Source organism: Saccostrea echinata, unplaced genomic scaffold, assembly GCF_033153115.1.
Source record: "Saccostrea echinata isolate AGI-Se365-2 ecotype Australia unplaced genomic scaffold, CSIRO_AGI_Sech_v1 ptg000051l, whole genome shotgun sequence".
NCBI lineage: Eukaryota > Metazoa > Mollusca > Bivalvia > Ostreida > Ostreidae > Saccostrea > Saccostrea echinata.
Window position 1 is genome coordinate 4,066,573 of NW_026889800.1, and position 25,335 is coordinate 4,091,907.

The 25,335-nt window shown below is 32.2% G+C and overlaps 1 protein-coding gene across 1 annotated transcript; it reads right to left on the bottom strand.

The window, feature by feature from the left end:
• Positions 1 to 2,040: 2,040 nt before the first annotated feature.
• On the bottom strand, positions 2,041 to 7,794 carry LOC133203443 (G-protein coupled receptor GRL101-like). The gene is made up of 4 exons (XM_061339224.1): positions 6,687 to 7,794; positions 6,274 to 6,413; positions 5,670 to 5,753; positions 2,041 to 2,184 (listed from the first exon to the last, which is right to left on the bottom strand). Exons 1-4 carry the CDS (start codon positions 7,627 to 7,629, stop codon positions 2,041 to 2,043), a joined length of 1,311 nt encoding a protein of 436 aa, XP_061195208.1. The 5' UTR covers positions 7,630 to 7,794.
• Positions 7,795 to 25,335: the final 17,541 nt, after the last annotated feature.

Here is a 25,335-nt window from a genome sequence, read left to right on the forward strand (position 1 = left end):
TGAACATATTTATTATAATTTATAAATACAATGGGATTGGGCACAAGTTCTGAAAAGTTATTACGCCCTCTTCCTACATGTAAATTACACATTTAAATCATCACAGTTAAACATGAAGTTTTAAAGTATACAATATTTGCAAAAGTTTACTCAAGAAATGAATTTACTTTTTGAAGATTCATGAGGACATGAACTATGACGCTTCACAAGGGCATATTTCATGAAGCGTGTTAGCGCTTCATGATAAATATGCCGGCGTAAAGCGTTTTAGTTCATGTACCTCATGAATCTTCAAAAAATAAATTCATTTCTTATATTTACATTATTTTTCTGATGAGTCGCCATAAATTACGCTATTCAACTATCATTTTTTAATCAAAACAGTTGTCACTATAGTTTTGACGTCGAGTGCGGTATTATGACGTAACAATGAAGATATTCATGCTCATCCATGGTAGTTCATGAGAAAATGAACAGTTTTCTAATTTGCAAAGAATCTTAAGGAAAAATATTTGGAAATGTAAATATAAATCGATGCATTTTGCTGATATATAGATACACTTAATCTTGTACAAATGCATATACAGATATACAGATATACAGATGATTTATTGCCATTCAAGGGGCCCCGAGAGGCATAAAACAATGAGACATGTTAAATTAAGCATGGTAGTAAACAGATTTGTATAAATACAGCCTAGACAACAACAGAAGGTACCAAGGGACGATGCTTCCGGAACATACGTGAACCTATATATATATATATATATATATATATATATATATATATATATATATATATACATATATATAAAAATATATATACACACACACACATAGAAACATGTTTGACTCATGCTGGGACATTTCAGTAATTTTACCTTTTAATACTATATAGTATAAACTGTATTTAAATATGTTCCACCTCGTACCTAATGTGGTTGTCCCAGGAAGTGTATACAATATATAAATTAATTTGCATCTATAATTATGAATATATACAGTACAGTTTAATAATTTGGAAAGATTCCATTAATCACAATTCAGGTAAATAAATTTTGCCAATTGCAATAACACCTTTTTACTTTCATTGTTCATTAGCCAAACAAATTTATCAATTGCATATATTGATACATTAATTAATGCTAACAAGGAAATCTACCAGAATGTTTAATAAATGTTTGAACAAAAGAAAAGAAACGTTCGTTTTCTGCAGCATTCAATGAATCTACCTCATAATAAGACATGTATATCTAGAATGTGTATCTTGTCAAATTGTAAAAATTTATTTAAAAATTCTTTTCTGGCTTTCTCATACTTTGGACATACAAAAAAATAATGATATGTATCCTCAACTTTACCACACGAACATAAATGACTTGATATTAAATTGCATCTATAAAGGTCGCTATTCAATACGCAATTATGCCGTAGTCTGGTTTGAATTACATTTAGTCATCTGTTACCGTAACTGTTAAACTGTTAAATCCATAGACATTATAAAAATAATGGCCTAACAATTTTTATGAATTTATATGACCTAACGATAGATTGAACTTGCAAACAAGGTCAGTTTATCGACCATAGAATTTAGAAATGGTGACTTAAAAGGATTGTTTATATCCTTATATCTTCAATGTGTCAGTAGCCTGCCTGAATTTAGTTGTTCGTGTGTAGAACATGTTCCCGTAAATCGAATCAGATGGGAGAGAAAAACTCCATATCAAGGCGATAATGTATATTGCTTCATAATGAAAAAAGTGAAGATATCGAACACTGATCGATCTCAAAACATCTACAAACTCCGTAAAAAGGTTATAAAACCTGATCCGCACCACGGAACATTCAGTAGTGAAATTTAGTATAAAAAGAAAGGCCTAACAATTGGAATGAACCACGTCAGCCAAAATACGACCAAGTGATAGGTTAAATTTGTTAACAAGGTCATTATTACGACCATAGAATTTACGAAGTGCTGACAAAATCGTTGAAATTCCTGTGGACGGTCGAAAAGCTGAAGATATCTCCTTTTTCGGACAATTAAGTTGTTAGTTTGCCTTTATCGTCTGTAGCCAGTAAAGCATCATCTATACGGAAACAAGGGAAGTTGAGGGTAGAAAAGTTGCTATCATCACGTTTATCATAAAGTTTTATTTTTGTTTTCCATCCATTTTTCTCTAACCTCTAGTAAAACATCCAATTATGAAACAGATGTGTCAGACTCTGTGGGGTCTTTTAATTAGAGTTCAGTGGGATATATTGAATCAATGTAGGAATGAAAATAAATATTGTTAATTGATAATACATCGTCGAACATATACAATGAATGTCGAAATGAAGTCCACAGCAAGAGATTTCTTTTCAGGTAGAAGTTTTGAATAAATTCTGCTTCATAAGAGTACAAAAACAGGCCTGCTAATAACGGGGCACAATTAGAAAAGAATAAAGTCTTCTATTCTTAATTTCATGATAAAAACAGGTCTGCTAATAACGGGGCACAATTAGAGTTCTCTATTCTTAATTTCATGATAAAAACGGGTCTGCTAATAAGGGGCAAAATTAGAATAGAATAAAGTCTTCTATTCTTAATTTACGCCTAGTCTTCTATTCTTAGGTGTTTTTTTTTTTTTTTTTTTTTTTTTTTTTTTTTTTTTATACAAATTACTGTACATGCTAATGTATATGTATTTAAAAAAATGAACTCTATAGAGCAGATACGATAAACTCGTGGTTGCTTGGAAGAACCAATTTATGTCTTTTTTGATCTTGTGTGCTTTAATTCTGACAATGAAAATATGAAAAAAGATCTAGGAGATCACGAAGGAGAATGGGTTAATCAATGTATTTGATGTAAATTCCTATATCTCGCACAAAAATGTAATCGGAGTATTCAAAAATCCGTATTTCCTTTCCTAGTTTTGTAAATAGAATTGAAAAATGCATTTTACATTTTCAAATATCGTTTATAAAAAAAAATATGATATTTAAGAAATAAGATATCATTTTTAGAGTTTCACTGGGGAATGACATGAAATTGGTCACATGATCAAATCCTATAACGCCCGAAGGGCGTTATAGTAGATTTCATCACGTAACGACTTCATGTCATATCCCAGTGAAACTCTAAAAATGATATTTTATTTCTTATATTTATATTTTACCTTTTTATTCGTGAAATATAGGCATTATTTAGACTTTGCTAGGAAATGCAACATGTACCTACAACGTCATGTAACGTCACAATAGGAAGTTTCCAAATGACTCGTGCAGTTTACTTTCCAAACGCAAGAAAGTCTTATCATGTGACCAACTGCATGCCATTGAAAATTATATTTCAATTTAATTAGAATTGTTATATAAGGAAAGACATTGGCAAATGTAAATATTAAAATGTAATTTTTTTTTTAGATAACGAATAGTGATTAATCTCAATCGAGTACACAAATCGTGAACAGGGCAAACACACGGATCCCTAGAAACACCAGAGGTGGGATCAGGTGCCTAGGAGGAGTAAGTAATCCCTGTCACAACCGCCGTAAGCCCTATGTATTGAACAGGTAGACGGAGTAATTTGTAGTCAAATTTAGTATAAAAGTAATGATCTAACAAATGGTCTGAAACATGTCAGATTACGACCCAACAATATATTTAATTACAAACAAGGACATTACAACGAATAAGTATTGAGAAGTAAGTCAGAGCAAACTTTTGAAATTTCATATTGAAATCATTGAAGGTATTTGTAGCTCAGTCAGTACAGCGCTCGCTCCGTGATCGGAAGGTCGTAAGTTCGAATCTCGGCCGCAACTGACCTAAGTCGATTCCTTCGCCATGCGCTCGACACTCTAAAGTGAAAGTTGCATGTCCTTCGGATGAGACCTTAAAAACATAGGCCTCGTGTCACGGCAGGCGTTGGCATGATAAAGATCCCTCACTGCTCAGTGGCCCTGAGTGCCGAGTAAAGGTTTAAATTTGAAGCCTTCACCGGTGTACAGTGACGTTTCTATATGAGTGAAAAATTCTCGAATGGGAGGTAAAACAACAAACAATCAATCAATTGAAGGTATTTGTCAAATGAAATAGATATATTTTTAAAACTGGTATTTCAGGACTATTTTTATCAGATCCTGTAAGTTTTTTGTGATGAAAATATGTTGAGAGCATCTTTAGTTTCATGATTTGTCCAGAAGTAAATTAGAAGTAAATCTATAAATTGCTAAAATGAAATGTGAAGATAACGAACAGTGCTGATGCTCAAAAGTCCATTAAAACAATACACATTGTGAGCAAAACCAACACAGACCTGCAAAAACAGAATTGGGATTAGGTGCAATGTAGAAGTAAAATTTCCGGTTCCACTGTTTATTTGAATGTAATTGAAAATCGCTGATTTCACTTCACTTATTATTGTACATCCTGTATAAATACATACATAGTTTTCAAAACGTTTTTCAATTAACTTAAAACTTAAAAAAAAAACCTTTTTTATCTTACCAAACGCAATTGAATATTTCCCAGCAAAGCGGTGTATCTGATATAAAACTTACAGCCCCTTTTACATTAAATTTGTTACTTTTGCAATATCTTCTATTCTTATTTATTTCAATAAAATATTCATGTCTGTTTATAAATAAAATAAACAGACTCCTTTTTTGTATTTAGAAGAAAAAATGAATAAAACTTCTGATTTAAAAAGCTTATCTGCCAAATTCATATTTTATGCGTAGGTCAGCTTCTTTGGGAAAAAAGAATTGGCAGCGTGAATTTTGTGTTTTATGCAGATTACTCATTTCTTGTGCAATACACTAAATGCTTACTGTCTCTATTGAATAAATAAAACTTCAACCATCTAATCAGGGCTACTAAGTGTTGTAATACTTCCAATCCAACTCTCGCACTTCTGAAACAAAATGAAAGCGTATGAAAAGCTTTTCATCCAATAAGTGCTACTATGAAAAAAAAATTCTTCTAAAGAATTACATCTTATAAAGATTGAAAATGTGAAGTAGCCAAACACTTTCTTCTGACTTAATCTATGATGTATAATTTACCTTTCAATTATGAACAAAAGGCCCATGGAACTATTAACATTAAATTGTTTGGTAAATAAAATGTCATCCAGATCAATGCAAAGTAATCATAGTTAAAAAAAAACCCACTTAAGCCTTTGGCCCAGGTGAGCCATTAAAAACTAAAAGCATGATAGATTATAACAGTTCTACTGATTGAAACAAAAGAAATTATTAAGATAAAAGTAGCATGCATGGAACAATGAAATCTACAGACTGCATATTACTAACTTTATAAGGTTTATATTACAATAACCACTGTTACGCACTCTCGTGTTGGTAGAATGTGAAGTAGTGAGGAAAACGTAATTGATGTACTCAATTATTTAGCGATTGATGGCTCTTTGGACATAATAATAGAATAACCAGAGATCGTGTTATTTTGACAGTATTATTTTTAAATTACAATTTCAAAGCAGAACAATGATACTTAACAAATTCCTTGTTACAGTGTATGTAAAGCAAGTTTTTTTTTAACTTATCACACCATTATGCTTAATATTGTATTTTTAGATTTTCCAAGGCAACATCAATTTCATTAGGTTTAATGAAGCAAAAATTGAAATGTTTATTCTTAAATTAAAAAAAAAAATTGCATACTTTGGAAGAATCCAGTCGACGTTTGAGACGAACAATTTCCTGCTCCAGCAGTTTTTTCTCTTTCTGAAAAGTTGTTTCATTGACCTAGAAAGAATCAATCTTTGTTACATGAATACAAAAATACTAGAATATAATGATTTATGTTCCGATCGGACACTATTACATATTAGTTCAATACCATTATAATGTATGGAGTAACACAGTTTCTTGACAAAAGATTTCTGAATTCTTCACGCTGCGCCTTTGCAAACAGGTAACACCCTCTAAATTGGCATAAAATAACGTCCAAGATTTACCAATCCTTCCTTTGAAAAAGCTTACATACGTCAAAATATATAATAATGAATTTTAACAAAAAAATTTACCACATGCAGTTTATGACTTTAATTATGAATTTAAATTTTATTACGACCATGTACTTTATATGATATTGATTTGGTAAATTCAGTTTTAATGCTTGCAGGGAAATAAAACAAGTTCAATGTTAGATACATATTTTACTTCATAAAATCTTGTTTAACTCTGAAGCATTGAAGACCCTGAGTTACTTGCCATTTTTTATTATAACCCTAAAAATAAATGTGTTATATATAAAAATATGTACCTTTCTTCTCCGTCTATCTCGTATGACACCTGACAAGGTGTAAAGGATAGGGTTAATTGCAGAGTTAATGGGCAGAACGAGCACTATTATCCAAGCATATACCTCCCTAGAAACATCTATCCCAGAAAACGTCAACATACCTGTCACAAAGGTCAAAGGTAATCCAATATGAAACTTTAAATATTTCCTTTAAGACTTAAAAAAAAAAAAAAACGAAATTTAGCTTTTTCACATTTTATCTGAACTACATTAAGCGTTCATTTGAGCGTTTTAAACTATTTCTATGTAATTCTACACTTACACAAAAAATGCTGCTTCTGACTGGATAGGATATATATCACATGACACGAAAAGAATAACACGTGAAAAAGAAGAGTTTTCTTTTCTATACCCAGGAATTTCAATTAACATACCTATTATTCCTATTGGAATCCAGCACAGAAGATCCGTCATAACAACAGCAACAACAGACTTAGCAAGAGTTATCTCCCTTACATGTGTATTTGAGGTTTGAATGACCCTCCCTGACTTAAGGACATCAAACAGAATGATAAAATGTCCAAAAAGAATACCGAGAAATAATGTGAAGTTAAAACCGATGAAAATAACCATAGAATATTGCCAGCCAGGTTGTCTGCGCACAGATAATGGAAGAGATATACATATCGGAGATTGGGAATAAAAGCCATCGAACAAGGGTAAATTAAGCGGCAAAACCGGAAACAGAGACAAAGAGATCGCGATAATCCAGGAAAATAAAGCTGCTCCGAAATACCAAACTTTCTTTCTCTGCGAGAAAGGATGCTTTATAGATGTGACTCTGTCAATGGTTATAAGGAAAACAAATAAAACGGAGGCTTCGCTTGATAATGTGGCTAAAACTCCCTCAAAAGTACAAAGAAAACTTTGGCGCCATTTATGATCTTCGAATCCGTATCTGCCAGTATGAATTAGATTTACCACAGCAATGATATACAAATAGACTCCCATAAGTAAATCAGCCAAACTTAAATTGCTAGAAAGGAAGAAATACGTAAATGACGATCCGCTACTGAAACTAATTATATTGTAGATTAAGGCAATTAAATTTCCAAATGTTGCAAGTTGTGCAATGTACCAAATAATGACATTTAGGACTGGTACGCTAATTAATTGTTCGCAAGAGGAAATTTCATTCTGAGGTGCAACACACGTTACGTCATAGTAATTCCTAGGTTTGGCACAGCATATGGAAAAGAAATCTACTTGAAGAAACTTGAGACTAAATAGGCCAGCAAACATTCCCTCCACAGATACAATTTTGTTATTTTGTATGTAAAGTTTTTCTAAACTTTCCAATTCTGAAAATATACCCATCACAAATATTTCAATGACGTTGTTTGAAAGATCGAGTGTATGAAGTTTTTCTAGGTAGATAAATGTAGACCTCTCAATGGAATTGATTTGATTGTGGCTTAAAAATAGATACCGGAGATTTTTTAGTCCTTTGAAGTTTTGTGAGGAAATAGCAGTCAATGCATTTTTTGAAAAGTCGAGAAGAGTAAGTAATTGACAGTTTACAAAAGCGCCATCTGCAATTCTTCTAATGTTATTGCCAGTTAATTCAAGACTAATCAAGGACCTTGTACCGGAAAAATCTTCTTTGTTGATAATTGGTATATAATTAAATGAAAGATCTAATAGTTTAAGCTGTTCTTGATTTATACCGGGAATATAAACGTGTTTTAATGCACTTCTCTGCATGCTATAATGGTCACAATTTGTTCCTTTGTATTTAGCAGTATACAATTGAATAGGCATCACATCATTGTTATTTAAATATATTTCCTTGAATCTCATGCCAGCTTTAGATAGTTTCATATCTAATGAGGCCTTTAAAAGTCCCGTTATTAATCCAATTTTTATTTCACTCCCATATTCAGTAGATGTTTTCTTACTCAAAGATATCTCTATAGCATTGTTGACGGTTGTTCGCAATAATATATCACAGAAGTCCGTTTGAAAAGAGATTACTGCGTCTAGGCCTTTGTTGCTATGTGAATTATTCTCTGAAACAAGCTTTATTGTGAAGTTAGACTTTTCAGTTGAGTATGATATTTTAATATGTCGAAAAGTATAGTTTATCAAATTAATGGCTTGTAGTTGTTGTTTAGATATCCTACCTTGGACAACCGTAAGATCTTTAATATAAGTATTGCTGATAGTGATATGCTGCAAATTGTTTATCTTTTGTCTCTCAATGTATAGTGAATTAACTCTTGATCTTGTTATGTTTACAGAATAAGCATTAACGGGGACAAATTTATGAAGAGAAATTTGGTCGCATGAAAGATTTTGCCATTCTAAAAACTGATGAAAATTGAAATTGTGGCTTATACATTTTTTGAATGTCGACCTTAAGCAAGACTTCGGACACTTTTGATTACAAGTTCCCAAAATGTTGGAAAAATTTCTCGGATGAGCAAATTCATCATCATTAATCCCTGTTAGCAATTTAGTTTCACTAGAACCCCTATGACGTTCAAAAAGTCTTTTAGTTTTATTTGGGATATTTGAGTCAATATTGTTAAGGTGTCCCATTCCTGTGACATTTTGCGGTATCAGATGCCTTGTGTCATTTATAGAGTTGTATATATCAGTCGAATTCAAACATATTGCTAACTCTGGCGATTTCTGCAAATCATGGACCTCACCTGAAAAAAAAATTACTGTAATTCATTCAAATAGAATAAGACACAAATTCTGGTGTATTGTGTTAGACTGAGCACAAACTACTCCTATTATTTACAACTTATCTTACAAACTTCTTCGTCGCTTTCATCATAGCAGTCTGGCTTGCCATCACAATAAAGTTCTTTCCTTATGCAGTCGTTACTTCGAAGGCAGCGGAATTCCAAATCCGGACAATGCACTGTAGCTACAGCGATTCATTTTGAAAATAAACACATATCATATAACTTCTAATTTCATTGCCCATTTCGTGCCCCTATAATCCCTTTTTGCAATTACTGATATGCATATTTTAATGATTTGCATTTAACATTTTACAATGACTTGCAACAGTTGTTTACTATTTTGCAGCTACTTTTACATTACAATGTTAGTGATACTGACAACTGTTTTAATATTTCTGAATGTACATATCGTCGCTGCGCTTCCAAAACCTCGTAAGTCAATATTTGATAATTTTCAGGAGAGTCAAAAAACTGTTTTATGCGTTTCCTTTTAGTGACATATCAAAATTGTTTTCAAAATTATCATTAATAACCATTGTTTTGAAGATGCCGATTCGCAATCTAAACTACTGTGCACAGTACGGAGCATAGCGGACTTACGATGATTTGTCTCAATTTTTTGGTACTTACGACCTTTTGTCACTCACCGTTTCTACATAATAATCAAACTAGCTTGCCCCATAATTGATAAATAACGTTTTCAATCATACACACTTGAGATGAGATTGACCTACGTGTTTTATTTTCTCCTTTTCATCCCCTTCATGATGTGAAAACGTTTTTGATCTATAGTTTTCACCGTGTAAAATTTGATTCTGAACATTAATTAATGATTACGTATTAAGTATTTGCAGAAATTTACTTCCAATTCAACAATGTAGAACAAGCAATTAACAAAAAAATTAGGCTTTAATATTCATGGTTCATGAAAGGGAAACAAGACTTGCAACGTCTTAACAGTATAGCTTTACTGCAGGGGAAAATAAAAACATAATAAACAGTAGAGTTCACAACGTTCAGGTAAGTATGGCATACTCATGTGTGTGGCAAACTGTCATAAAAAGGGTGATAATCACCAGGAATAACCCCTTTCAACTCTTGAAGATGGGCATATTTCACTGTTTTAATTTCAATCCGTTGCTGATATAAATTTTCAACAGCATCATCATCTGCAGGTGAACGAAGCTTAGCCCGTCTTGGAAACTCCATGAATTCATTCCCGTCATGATGCAGCTTGTATCCAATTGTACCATTAGGTAGGTATCTCAACACCCTGAGATCGGTAACGGTAGGTTCGCCAGCTTTGCTTCCAGGTCGAATCGACTGGTAGTAATTTAAGGAAGTGAAATCTTTGAAGAAATCATGTGTCAAATACCTCACGGTATATGGCTGAGATGGTCTACATGCCTTCATGATGTCGACATAATTTTGTGGAATATAGATCGGTTTGTTGCGGAGTTTCCTCTCAATTACACTATGAACACTGTCTACCTCCATCTGCGTGTGTCCTTTTTCCAAAATCTTCTGAACAATTCGAATTTTTTTATCATGTGATACTTTTAACAAGGCGTTAGCTAGCACAACATTCCTATTTTGATAAGTGCATCCATCACTTGTACATGATGACTTCTTCGATTCTTTCATCAAGATTATCTACATAATCAGGGACACATGAGGCAAATGCATTTGCTGTTAAATCGCCCTCCGCTTCATGCCAAAAGTAGCATGTCACATCTTTCGTACACAAATCAAATACTGTGAAATTGTGACAACCCAATTTAGTCTTGTAACACATAGAGCTTGCTTTCAACAAAGGGGAAAGAAGCAGGGCCTGCAAATCAAACACTATTACTTTCAGATTGTCCTCTACAAGTGCCCTTTCTTTATCTTTTTCTTTTGCTGTGCGTGCTGCCAACTTCATCTCTAAATGTTTCGCGTATATCGCTTCTGATATATTTTTGGTCTCAAAGCCACAACAAATATCACATTGATCTTTCTTAGGACTGAATAAAGAGAGTTTCTGGCTTTCAAATACTTCTGTAAACATCTTCCTTGCCAGGAATGGTTTGTTACATTGTTTAGACTGTACAACGTATTCATTGTAGAGTTCACAAAAGGAGTTAAAAGTTGGTTCCAAATATTGTTTCGAGGTAGACGGTCGGCAATAATGTGAAGGCATCTTTGGTAGTTGTTTCAAAAAGTCATTTGCAAAAGTAACTTTTTCTGGAGCTCGACTTTGTATCTGTCGTACGGTTGGTCGCTTAGGAATTCCCCTATCAGCATTATCTATCCAGGTATAAACAGTCTTTTCGCCAATGCCAAAGGTAAGCAGAAACATGGATTTGCAAACTGGAATCCTTTCATGGTTTCGTTTGAGATGATAAACTAGAGATTTAGAACGCCTGCTTATATCTTCATCTTGCTTTCTCTGTTTACAACTTTTCACATCCACCAACGTTAAGATGTAAACTTTTTTCTGATCCCAGTCCATATTGTTCCAGAATTGATTAAAAAATGCTTCTTCTTTCTTCCTCGCCTATCGAAGAACAGTTCTGGCATTTTCTTGAGCACTTTTTTTCTTTCATGACCCTTTCTGGTCTTTCCACTGTACATGTACATTTGTAGTGACCGTCAATTTTCGTCATCCCTTTATACCCTTTACCTTGCATTCGTAATGCTTTTTGTTTATTTCTCTCCCAATCTGAGAGGTTTCTTTTTCTATGTTTCTTGGGTTCCTGTGTGGTTTCCATGTCATTGGCATTTTCTGAATGAATTTGTTGTCTATCAACAGTAGTCTGAGTTTCAGCATCTGATTGTTCGCGTTCCAACTCGTTGTTTTCGTCTATGTGCAGTTGTGCAGGAGGTACAGTTTCTGATTGACTCTGCTCCTCAATAATCACTTCTTTTTCAAACGGGATCTGTTCGTCGTTAATGTGATTGTTAGAAATGTTACTTGGATCCTCTCGGTTTTCAGCAGATATCAAGATTCCCTTACCAATATCGTCGATTTTTGCATTTGTTTCATTGACTGATTTGTTCGTGGAATTAACAGTTTTGTTTTTCTTGATCTGCTTGTTTTTTGACGTTTTTCTTCTCTTTCTTTTACGTTTATTGCTACAATCTGTTTCGCTGTCCGAGCTGCTTAAAAGCATTTCTTTTCTTTTGGGCTTCCAGATTGGATCATCATAACTATCGTACATTTCATCATCAGACTCATTATGTACATCATTTTCAAATTAAATGTTTTCATTTCCATCACATTGATTTTTTTCATTCTCGTCTACTGATTCTGCAACAACAGATCCCTGAATTTGAAAATTTCTGAATTCGTTTGTATGACTTATTTCCTTGTTTTTATTTAAAGATATTCGCAAAAGAAGTTGTCCACGTGACAGAGGCAAATTAACAGCCATTCTTACAGTTAGGATGAAATTTGAATTCAAGTTTTTTGTAAGCGTTACCACGTCTTTCAATGATTATTGCTCTTGGTGTTGTTTCTGGAAACCAAGAATAATAGATATTTTCTATAAATTGAAAATGCTGGCCTTTTCTCGAGAAATCACCACGTTCTCTACTTTGTAAAAGTGATACAACAGGTTGAATTGAATGTACCCTTTGGTTGACATCTGTGTAATTTCTTCCCCATTTACAAGGTTGTTGCATTTTCAGAATCGTATGCCCCAGTCATAAACCAACCACAATAATCACAAATATATATGTCTGTAAAGTCTGATTTTTTGACGTTTTAGGAAGATTTGTTGTACAGTTCAAATGAAATCGTTTATTACACATACATCGCACCCATTTTTCTCCATTTACATCAACAAGTATCACATGTTCCTTTGTTATCATCTGCAAATCAAGGCAAACAGAGTTCACTGCAACGCGATGGCACTCAAAACAACTCCACTCTGGCCATTCCTCATCAGAGTCCGACATCTAAAAAACATTATTTAGATTATAAAATGACTAAAGTAAAAATGCATGTCGTTTGATTTGTTAGACACTGGCAGAAAAATATTATTTTGCACCTTCAGATGTAAGATACAACTCCAATTTTTCGTATATTGGTCGCATATAGACAAAACATTATAATTACATACTGATCTAATTCGAGAATGGATGTCAACTTAATCAAAGGATCGTTCAAATTGTCGTATGTCATTCATTCAAGTTAAAATTGCAAAACATCGTATCTCCAGAAAAAAAGTTTGAAAGAAGTATTTATTGATGTGATCAAACATTAAAAATATAAACGTTGATATCAAAATGATATAGACATATTTCCTACGCTTTGCGAAGCCAAAAATAGGGGGGAAAATTCTTCATTTGCTTCTCATCAGATGATCTCTACTCTCTTTCCCACTATAATATTAAATTCAGAGTGAACATGTACTAAAATAGCACACTCTTTGTATGTTTATTTATTAATTGAACACAATAATAAACGAAATAACAGTTTACCTGTATTTTCAGTGATCTGCAGCTGCATTTTCACATGGTGTGTTTTTCCTCTTTTGACATACGATATTTTGGAATAAGCCCAGACGACCAATTATTTTACGAGGTTTTGTCACATGTATAATTTAAGGACTTCTGATTGGCGTAGAGTTACGATATTTTGAGAGTATACGGAGGCTGGGGTATCAATTCTAAAATGGAAAAAAAGTATCCCGCGCATTTTTTGACTTACGAGGTTTTGGAAGCGCAGCAACGATATATCTGTTTTGAATTAATTGAATTAAAACAAGAAATCGTGAAAAGTTTACAGATATCTCTCTCTCTCTCTCTCTCTCTATTACACACACACACACACACAAACACACATACACACACACGCACGCAAGCACAAACAGGATATCACTTTTGTGGCTTTCTTTCCATGATGGTAGTGCTTGTACCCGTCTTGCAGCCATTTGAATGTGTTATGTCAGTGACCCGTGACTGGTAAACAGTTAGAGTTTACTTCTTATAAAACCAAAGAGAGCTTGGGATAAATTTTAATTATGAGATTTTTTGCAAACAATCATTACAATCTTGAAATGATTAATATTAATTTCGGAAAGAAACGCTTTTAAATTACACTCATAACTGTCACCCAATTTACATGTATTTACAAATATGTGTAACAGCTGTTTAATGATTCTTCAAATAGTTGCAATATGCGAGATCTTTACAATTTGGATCTGACATCTTTTAAATTATTCCAAAACATGTTTGCCGAACAAAAAAAAAAATCTTTTGAACGATTAACGAAGACCGTGTAGGCCTTACGGTTTCCCTGAGTTTTACTCAAGAGAACACTTATTCGTTAATAATGAACTGGGTAGATCCATTATTTTTTTCCTTGAATTCAAGGACATACGCAACGTACCTTACCTACTGAAATTTTTTTCAACATATTCTTAATTTAAGATTATAGCGCCATCAGATGTTCGTAGACCAAAATAAATAAACAGCATGAATTACCAGGGGGTTTGAAAATATTTTCAATTGATGAAAATTCTTGTATAATCAATAATCCAAAGAAAAATATACAAAAATTACTAAATATATATTCCAGATGTTTTGTTCATTCAAATTTATTTTAAAAGAAGTGTACAACAACATCTATAGACATTAAAATGTAGCTCAAAGTTCTTTTTGTATCAGAACTCTTTAACTCTTGGGAGAAAGACAAAAAAGTTCAAACTACGTTGCATATGTCCTTAAAATTACTATCAAGTAGCAAATTTTTAACGAATAACCGACTAAATAAAATTTAGTTGATAGTCGGTATGACCGAACGATAGTCGAGTATATATATGAATTAGAAAGAAAAGTCTCCAATGATCAATAAAATTAATTGAAAGGAGCAGATATCAGATATCAAGATATTTTTTTGCAATTTGAAAAAAAAATTATCATGTTTCTTACTTAAATGAAAACAGCAAAACCACCTGTTGAAATTTATACTTGAAAAATTGCTATTGAAAAATGCTAAGTATTCAAGACATTTCTGTTAAGGTAGTACACAATAGATAGGCCAAATTTTCCCTCAAATTCAATTTTTTTTAACTTTGATATTTTTTCTAGGATTCAAAATCTCTCTCTATGAATAATATGAAAGAAATCCAATTTTTGCCCACATAGTTTGAAATATGCCTATCAGACCCTTATAAGAAGATTGTGAAATCAGACATTCGACTTGAGAATGTGCCTTATTTAAAAATTATCAATTGATCTATTGTATAGTTGTGTGATGCTTTTTATAAAGGCAACTGTTTTGTAATTAAACTTTAGTAAAATATATTGATACTGAGTTAATTTGAGTAAAATATGATGTAAAACCAGGACATACGTAGCCCCGGAATTGAAAATTCACATGACTTTAAGTTTCTCTTTAGAGAAAATGTATAATTCAATTTTTACCAAAAATCAACAGATTGATTGAAATGGATCGCAGATTAAAATGTGTCAAAATACGGAAAAATTGAACAGATGGTTTCAGATATTTTGGCGAATAAAAATAATTAAATGGCTTAAGAAAGTGAAAGAATCAGTCGATAACGTTACAATATTTGACCTTTGCCCTCTTAATATGACCTTGACCTTTATTGTACATAAAGAATGGAGACTCTTTATATATATGTCCAAATAACAGCCCTCTACTGTTTATGGATCAAAAGTTACACCGCATTTAATAACAAACTGTTATATCGCATTTAGACAGCATAAACACATTCTAAAGTGTAAGCTCCCAAGTGACCAATATATAGAATGTCTCTAACTTTTTAAAGAAAATGTTACGAAAACATGTCAAAGCTTATTGTTCTTCTTACAAAGATCATTAATTATTGACAATATAGGGATATTATTCTTTTTTCTCCGGTAATTTTTAAGAAATTAGCTAAAATAGATTTAATGGGTGTTTTGTACTCCTTCAGTCGTGAAGATATTAAGTAAAATTTACTCACCAGGACAAACGCCATTGCTTATGTATATATCATCCAAAACTGCATAATTTCCTCCAAGTTTATAAAACAAAGACTGGAAAACTAACTGAAAAGAATAGTGTATAAATGAAAAGAAAATTAAATGCAAGCTAAAATAAGAAAAAAAAAATGCCGACCCTTTAGTGAAAACTATGAAAACTTTGAATTACTTTATACTATAGTGATCATTATCACTCTGTAATGATAACTATGAAAGCTTTGAAATACTTTAGTGATTACTATAAAACTTTGATTTACTATATACTATAGTGATCACTATCACTCTGTAATGATAACTATGAAAGCTTTGAAATACTTTAGTGATCACTATAAAACTTTGATTTACTATGGCTATCAATCTGATATACTTTGTTTCATTGTATATATAGAGGATATTTAATGTTTTGTAGATGAATATCGAATTTATTTCACGAGTTGCACGGGATTTTTTTTATTTTGTCAAGAGTGAAAATATCAAAAAATCCCGTCTCACGAGTGAAATAAATTCGACATTCATCTACAAAATATTGAATTTCCTGTTTATTACATTTTCTTAGATTTTCCCTTTGCCTCTGTCTTTTCGTAACACAGTGACATAGGCTGTGATGTCATAGTTGAGCGGTTCAATTATGTAAATCGCACTTCACCAGAGTACACCCGATAGACCGGACGCAATTCATAGCGCTCCGGATTTTTTTTTCACAACTGTTTATAAACTTCAAATTAAACATGTAACACTGTAAATATTTAGTGTTTGGTAGTTTAGTAGTAGTGCTAGTTGTTTTTGTTTCTCTATTTCCTTTGTTTTTGTGACTTCTTAACTTTTTTCTTTGTCCTGAGGAAGGGACAGGTCGTCCCGAAAATTTGACAATTATTATTGTTCGTGTTGTTGGTCATTTTTAGTGCTTTATATAAATTTCCATCCGTGACCTTGTATCTACTTAGTAGATCCGACACTTTATATACATAGTGTTGTTGGTTTTTAGTGCTTTATATATATATATATATATATATATATATATATATATATATATATATATATATATATATATATATATATATATATATATATATATATATATATATATATATATATATATGCTAGAAGAAAACACTTTCTTGACTCTGCAGAATTTATGCTCGCAAGGTTCACTGTAATATGTATTTGTATAAAACATTCAGTGTAATAAAATAAACATTGCATGTAGTTGAGTGCAATATTTATATGTTAACTCTATTTCAAGTATTATTGTGTCATATATTTACCCTAGAGTTTGGTCTCACTGGAAGGTTGACAGATACCTTCTTCATAAAACGATATGAAATGTGTTTCCTTTTTAGGATGATATCACTCTCTTTTCTGAGGTGGTTTAATCTTTCATGCAGATCTCCATTTTCTGGCATATATGCTACTGTTAATTCACTGTAGCCAATTAACAAATAAGTATAATGAAGACATCGTGCACCGTACGATATCGGCAGTTCTCCACTCGTCAAATAAAAACTTAGCATGAGCTGAGAATTGGGTATTTTGTTTCCTAAAAATGTATACAGGATATGGATTGATTTCACCGAGGAGGCCAGGACACTTGTGTTTCTAGGAAAAAATCCTACAAATATAAAAATACAAAATTATTACTTTAAGAAATATTAAAATATTATTTTAGCTTCATCAGCTGAGTTAGATCATGCCAATTAAAGTTAAAGAGCTAGATCCACAAACCATGAGAATTACCTCATTCGATACATTTTTGATATTATGCTTAAACATAGAAAAGAATATACTAGAAAAAAAATTTTTCCAAAGTTTATTTTTGGTACTATGTCTCTTTTTAAAAATAGATTTTAGTACAGCCTAGTTTTGACTGAAAATATTAATTAATAGTGTGATGAATTATGGAGATAAAGAACAGTATTCAAACTCAAAGTTCATTTAAATACAAATCGGGAGCAGAGCAAACAAGGACCTTTAAAAACATAAGAGGTGGGATCAGATGCAATGGAGGAGTGAGCATCCCCTGCCAACCTGTCACACTCCCAGTGTGCCTCTTTTGTCATTATCGGGAAAAACGGGAAAATCCGTAGACAATTCAGTGTGTAAATTTAAGATCAAAGAGGAATCGATAATTGGGTTTACCAATACTAAATATTTACATTTGCTGTTTTTCTACTAAGCAAACTGTGAAATTGATTTGAAAGTCATTTTTGTGTATACTCACGCGTAGAAATATACATGGTGAAACTCGCGCTAAAGTGACGTCACAATGAGGCTACAGAGACGTAAATGAAAATGTAACGATATAGGGCGGTAAGAAATTCAAATATTGAGTATATTATTGGTGCTTTTAAACCTGTAAAATGTAAATATAAGGAGTGTTTTTAAGTTTAGTGTGAATTATTGGTGTGTAAATCACACAGATTTTCATGTAGGCATATTTTTCATGAAGCGCTAGCGCGCATCATGAAATATGCCTACGTGACAAGTATGTGTGATTTACACACCAATAACTCACACTATAAACTTAAAAACATTCCTTAAATAAAACCCATGCAAAATTGAGAATTAAACTTAAAAATGGTGTCAAATTAAATTCAGTCATATGTTAACGTTACACAAAGGCAGATATAGATCTCATATTGCGAACTGTGAGCAAGAGGTTCGTTTACACATTAAGAGCAATGTAAAGACAGTAGAATTTTTTAGTATCAACATTATAGACTACGTTTGACTCAGTTAACCACGGAATAGCAGTTTTTTGACCTAATATGCTTGTTAAGTTTTGCTATTTTGCTATTATTTTTAAACAGATTTATCAATTAACGCACCTTTGAAAGATATTTTATTTTTAAGATCAGCTGAAGATATAATTGTCCAAGCCATATTTTTCTCCAGATAAGATGATTGCATGGTTAGATAGGCATACCAACGGTTACAAATAGAGGGCGTAGATCTACACGCGCATTCCAAATGCATTCCTTTTAAAGCAAGTTCTCTCCAACCACAGGAATTTTTTTCAAAGTCACAGTCAACTATAAAACAATTAAACGATATCAGTGAGCTACTAAAATCAAATTAAAATTCATAATTCGAGATATAGTAAACTGATCAGGGAAATTTTGACATGCATTGGAAGATTTGAATTGGTAAAAATATTTTTATTGTTTTTTCAAATTTGATTAATTGCAAAACATATAACATTTACATACCTGGATGCTCGTCTAACCCATACAACACAGAATTTAAACACAGAACCAGAAAGAAGCAAGTGTTTGTCTTCTTCATCGTAGCTACGGGTACATTTCCTGAGAGATTAATCTAAGTTTTAAAAATAGAGCTTATTTGAGAGGTTTTTTATCTGCTAAAGCAACATGCAAATTAAAATAATATTTCGAGCACAATTCATTAATTAAGGTCTTTTCACGGAAGACCCTATATATTTACATTGTTTCTTCTTATTATCAATGTCTTCACGGAAGACCTTATAGTGATTCTACTGTTTCTCCTTCTTTTTCCGATCATCTAATGTTGTGCACGCAATTTCTCAAAGACTACTGGATGGATTTTTATGAAATTTGCATGAACCATGTTTTGTCCTCTGAAGTTATTTTATATGAGAGAAAATTTGGAAATTAACTTCCGGTGCCAAGTTACGTCAGATTTTCTGAATTTAAAATGACGGATAATCTCAAGGACATTCAAAAATACCAATGTGAAACTTTCAGGGATTATAGATCGTGATAAATACTAGCCAGGATGTGACGTCTCGTTTGCTACCGAAAGCGAATTTAAAAGAGTTTTTTTTTTTCAACTTTCATGTTTCTGAATATTTTTATTGAAATTTACAGGAATTATAGAGATTCTTTTCAGCACGCTTAACATATAATTTCTTTGAAAATCGATTATTCTAAACTTGAGATATTTATCTGTTTTCAAAACTGGATTGAAATGCTTTTTGAAAGTAGAATTTCAATCCAATGTTTTTGCAGACGTCCGCATCGATTTAATCGCGGACGTCCGCGAAAACATTAAATTGAATCGATGTTTTCTCCGACTTCCGCATTGAGTTGATTGCGGACGTTTTAGTAAACATTGGTATGAAATTCTTCTTTGCAGTTCAATTTCAATCCACCTTGGCTATTTTCTTTAGCAAATTGTTAATGATTCATCAAAACGATAAAAAATATTATTTTAATTTCAGTTTGATACAAGATTAATACAAAGAAGGCTTTTCTATCTAATTTCTAAAAAGAAATTAATGACTTTCATAGGGGTAATTTGTCAATTAAGGACAGAGTAGATGGCGTTTTTGGAAATGAATAACCCTTTTACAAAAATATAAATACTCTGTCCTGCAAAGGCAGTAAAATAAGTAATCTGACATTGAATTATGGGCCTTCAGTCATCTGATCTGTGAGTATCTGTAAGAAATTCCAACTCTTTGCTACCAAAGATGAAAAACCAAGTTTATGAGTATTCCTCCTTCTTGATTTGTATAAACGATAAAATATGTTCCTGGTCATCTCAGAAAATTTTTTTTGCCTGCAATGGCATAAAATGAACTTTGAACAATAATTTAGATCCAATGTTTTCTCATACGTCTGTGTTGAATTCTACCCACTATTTCATTGTGATATTTACCTTAATAACTATTTCTTTTAAAGTGCGCATTTCCTGTGTGTGTCACTATTACTAGCATATATAAATATGTTTAATAATACAAGGATGGAGAATAGGACGAAGACCTCTCGTTGCTCGCAATGAGTTTCTAGTTATTATTCCTTTTTAGACAAAATTTTTTGCACACAATTTCTCGAAAACTAGTCAATGAATTTCTTTAATATTCTCAGGAATAAAAGTTCTTAATATGAATTTATATAAAATTCTGGGTATTAAATTCAAAGGTTAAAATATAATAAAAAAATTTCTGCAGATTTTTTTTTCTTGAACCAAAACTGACTTTACTCTAAAACATGCAATTAAATTTCTCATACCTCAATATATTAACTGAACCATCATGAAGGGGTTTTCACTGTGTCTCCTCTTCTAAATTCTGCTGCATAGATTTTGAGTGGAATGAAACAGACAAGCAGTGTTACAACGTCCAAGCATATCAGCGTGTCGATCGATGGCACTAAGAGTGCACGACCATGTGCCTTTGGCGATCAACTGTCAAAGCAGAAATATTTGATACAGATTATATTTTGTTTATTTCGTAGTTAAGAATTATCAAAGAAATTAATTCTCAAACGAAGTTTTTAAAGGGGCTTAGACACAGATTTGAAGTTAATATTTTCTCAAATATTCTGTATAATAGCATGACTTATATGTTGTTATAGCATCTCACTTGGAAATATGATAAAAACTTATTTTATCTGGAAATCATTGAAACTACGAATTTTGGGACGCGTTTGGTTGACACATCCTTGCCACTTCCCAAAGTAAACTTTATCCTTAATACTTAAGAAAAGTAGAAATTTTGTTGTGTTTTAATGAAATATATTAAAAATATAATCCAGAAAATTCAGAGTAGAAATGTGAGAAAGCAAAACCAACTCACCAGTATTGTCAGTCCTTGCTCAGTGATGTGTGCGGAGTTTACCAAATTGAACACACCCGTGAAACGTAAACTGTTTCTTTTTAAATAGGACACGTGCTCTATTATTGTTAATGTTTACGTTTCACAGGGTGTGTTCAATTTGTTAAACTCTGCACTCTAAGCCCCTTTAAATACCTATATATAGAATATGGTTTCTTTTGAAAGAACGAAATCAAAGTTCCACGAAACAATTTTTCATCAGAAATCAAGGAAATGTTATTTTAACGAAATTTTTGCTTCTACAGTATTTCTTCAGATAATTAAAAATTATATAGATGTTTCAAATCCAAAACATTTGCAATCAGATGTGATACCAGTAAAGAAGATAATAATGTTATACGGCTCTAGTTTTTCTCTTCTTTTTAAATGCTTTTAAATAAACCATTTCATCATCTTTTTTTTCTTTTGTCAAAATATTTTCGATCATTTTCCCGTAGTGAAACGAAGAAAACGAAACATATAATAACATCCCCCCCCCCAAAAAAAAAAAAACACAGCAATTTTGCAGCTACAAAAGAACCTTGTTGTGTCTGATCAATGAATTGTTGCTTACATTTTAAGAAGGAACATTACAACCAAAGGGTACTTAAAAAACTTCAACCATAATTCATCATAATTTTTTTAGTTGTTTTATTACACTAAGGAAGTACAATTAACTTTACTCTCTGTTTTCTTTATTTGTAACATATTAGGGAAAATGTAATAGGGTCCCTTTATGTAAAAGTGTATTAGTCATAATACAGATTAAATTGATAGACTGTCAAGAAAACTGAATCGTGTAAACAAAGGCACAAACTGTAATATTTACTTAAACCAGTCTCCAGATACAGCCCTTTATGTAACTGTACTTTAGAAATCCTATCCATCTTCTAACCTGGTCTGTATTGTGATTAACCTTGGAACATTGATATCTAATTGTGATCAGCGATTATAGTCAGCGACTCTTTTTGATTACCAAACGCATGGTTGTTTCTGCAAAAGGAATTTGTAAGCCCTATGTTCCTTTTGTCTTTTTTTAACGTACTTTGGCAACCCAAATAAAGGTTTAAAGCGCAAATTAGGGACTTTGATATCAAGGTAAAACTGAGTCACTCCTGCTACCAGTTATAAGATTTAACGTTATATATCACTCTTGTGTATCATTTATAAGTTTATGATAACATATTTAGCAAGAATATGTCCAGTAGAAATAAAATTTCCAACATTTTTTTTTACAATGCATAGTACCTACGTATCTTTTTTTAAATCATTTTAAAAAAAATCCTTAATTTACTTATTTCCCGATCATGAAAAGGAGCACACGGCGGATGTGACCGGTCGGCAGGGGATGCTCACTCCTCCACGGCACCTGATCCCACATCTGATATTTTGGAGGTCCGTGTTTGCTCTGCTCCTATTTTGTATTGTTTGATGGACTTTTGAGCTTGAATACTGTTCGTTATCTCCATTTATTTCATTAAAAGAGTAGAAAACAATGGTTAAAGTGACATTATGTTCACATGCCTTTTAAAATAAGCATGTGTTGTTTCTATCTCCCAAATTACTTGATACTCAAGAGCATGCTCTGATTTTGATCAATTTTAAACTAAGGCAGGCTACTGACAGATGAATTGATGTTACAGAGATTTCAGCAACCTCTTTTAAAGACAGCATTTCGTAAATTCTATGGTCGTTATAATAACCTTATGATCTGATGATTTACCTAATATATATAATAAGTTTGAGACGTAAACACAATAAGTGATTATACACCTATTTACTGGCTATGAGGACAATAGCAAGTTTATCGTCCCCCAAGACAGCAACTATTTCCCGAGGCGCAGCCGAGGGAAAAAGTTGCTGTCGAGGGGGACGATAAACTTGCTATTGTCCGAATAGTCAGTAAATAGGTGTTTTATTATACCGAAGCCGACTTTACTTGTGTTACGTCACAATCTGGATAAAACCAGAAGAGCTCCGAAATGAAAAGCGAGGGAAACGGAATGCTGCCGGTGAATAGTTTGATGACTATTTCACCATGGGCTAATAGCACAAAAACTATTCCACGGTTTAAAAAAATAGCAGGTTTATTCGTCATATTTTTATATAGAAAAAATTCACAGAGGTATAATAAAGCGGAATATTACAGCATAAATAAGGAAAGTTGACGATGTAAAAGATGAAGAAATTTAGTCATTTAGCCCTTATGGTCTATAATCAGTAAACATCCGAATATGAAAGAAATGTTACAGACTCTGTGTTGTCTTTTATTTCAACTTCACTGGTATATATTGAGTCGACATGTAATTGGAAATAACTATTGTTAATTGATAAAACGTCATCGATATATCTGATTGTCGCGTTGAAGGCCAAAGCAAGCATTTTCTTCTTCTATTTAGAAGTTTTCGAATAAATTCTGCTTCATAGAAATATCAAAACAGGTCGGTTAATAAATTAGTATAAATTAGTGCCCATCTGCATTGCAACAATTTCAAAGGAGACCTGGTCTCCGAAGACTACATAATTATTGTCGATGAGGAACTTGGCATCTTTTTGAAATCAAATCTGAACCCGCTATGTATCTTTGTTTGTAAGAATTTTATGAAGTTTAGGAATCCAGTAGGGTAGATCGAACTCATCTTGGTTGTCTGGAATGTTAAAAGTATTAAACACTGAAATGAGAAGTTTAAGGAGTTCATCCTCGGAGAATGAATTGTGAGTATAAGTTTGATTAACGAACTTAGAATCAAAACCAAGTTCTTCTAAAATACAGAAATAATAATGAGCCTTACAAACGAGGACAATATTGCTGCAAGCCTTGTCTGCTGGAACAAAAATATATTGTTCTTGTAGTCTTTCTAATTTCTATTATCATCTCTGATGTAGTGAAAACGAAAAGATAGATAGTTCGCAAAAAATTAAAACTCAATAAAAGCAAATCCTAGAACTTAAATGTACAAGTTTCTGTTATATTTCTCGGGTGTTGGAATAAAGATGATTAAGAATCATTGTGGGTGTGTTTTGATGGATATCTTTGGTATCTTTTTTTTCTTAAAAACTGAATGAATTTCACATTTATACAAGATCAACTTAAACTTCTTTATAAAGTTTGAGGGGAAAATGTTTTTTTCTGAATTCTATTTGTCCTGAATGGTATTTTTATATGTCTCCCGCTATTCTTGATATAATTCCAAAGTGCTGAACAGCCAGAAAATCTGAGTCGACAGAATAGGATTCCTTTTTCAAATAATTTTAAAATTATAATTTAATAACACGATAAAAGTGTAATAATCACTTGCTGAAAGGCTTGTGAATATTATTTCACTTCTCCAAATTTTTCTTTTCTCAATTTTGAATTGAAAATTGGTAAATGATTTTGACAAAAAGTTATTAAAGTAAATAATATACATTGCAAGAAAAATTTTACTGTTGGCCTTTTTACTTTGTAGACCATTTTCCTGTTAGTATTGTGTACGTTTACCTATATCATGGATATCATTAATATCGATTCTCTGTAACCACTTAAACTTCTTTGCCACGCATGGTCACCGATTTTGATGAAACTTTGCCCATTATTACACCTTGATAACATTGTTTTGGTTGCCATGGTAACAGCCAGAAAAATTGAAAAAAATGAGATTTTCAGCTACTTTGAATCTTTATTACGCCTTAATAAAGACCAAGAAAAACAAAAAACCATTCTCCCAAAAAAATGAAACCTTGTTGCAACTTATGCTATAAAGAAACTATTTAGAATTTATCTCTTAGTAAGTGGTA

Coding starts and splice junctions, on each gene's coding strand:
- LOC133203443 (XM_061339224.1), bottom strand. CDS start 7,629: ATGGGTATATTTTCAGAATTGGAAAGTTTAGAAAAACTTTACATACAA. Junction 6,414..6,686: donor GATTCCAATAGGAATAATAG/GTATGTTAATTG, acceptor CCTTTGTGACAG/GTATGTTGACGTTTTCTGGG. Junction 5,754..6,273: donor GAGATAGACGGAGAAGAAAG/GTACATATTTTT, acceptor GATTCTTTCTAG/GTCAATGAAACAACTTTTCA.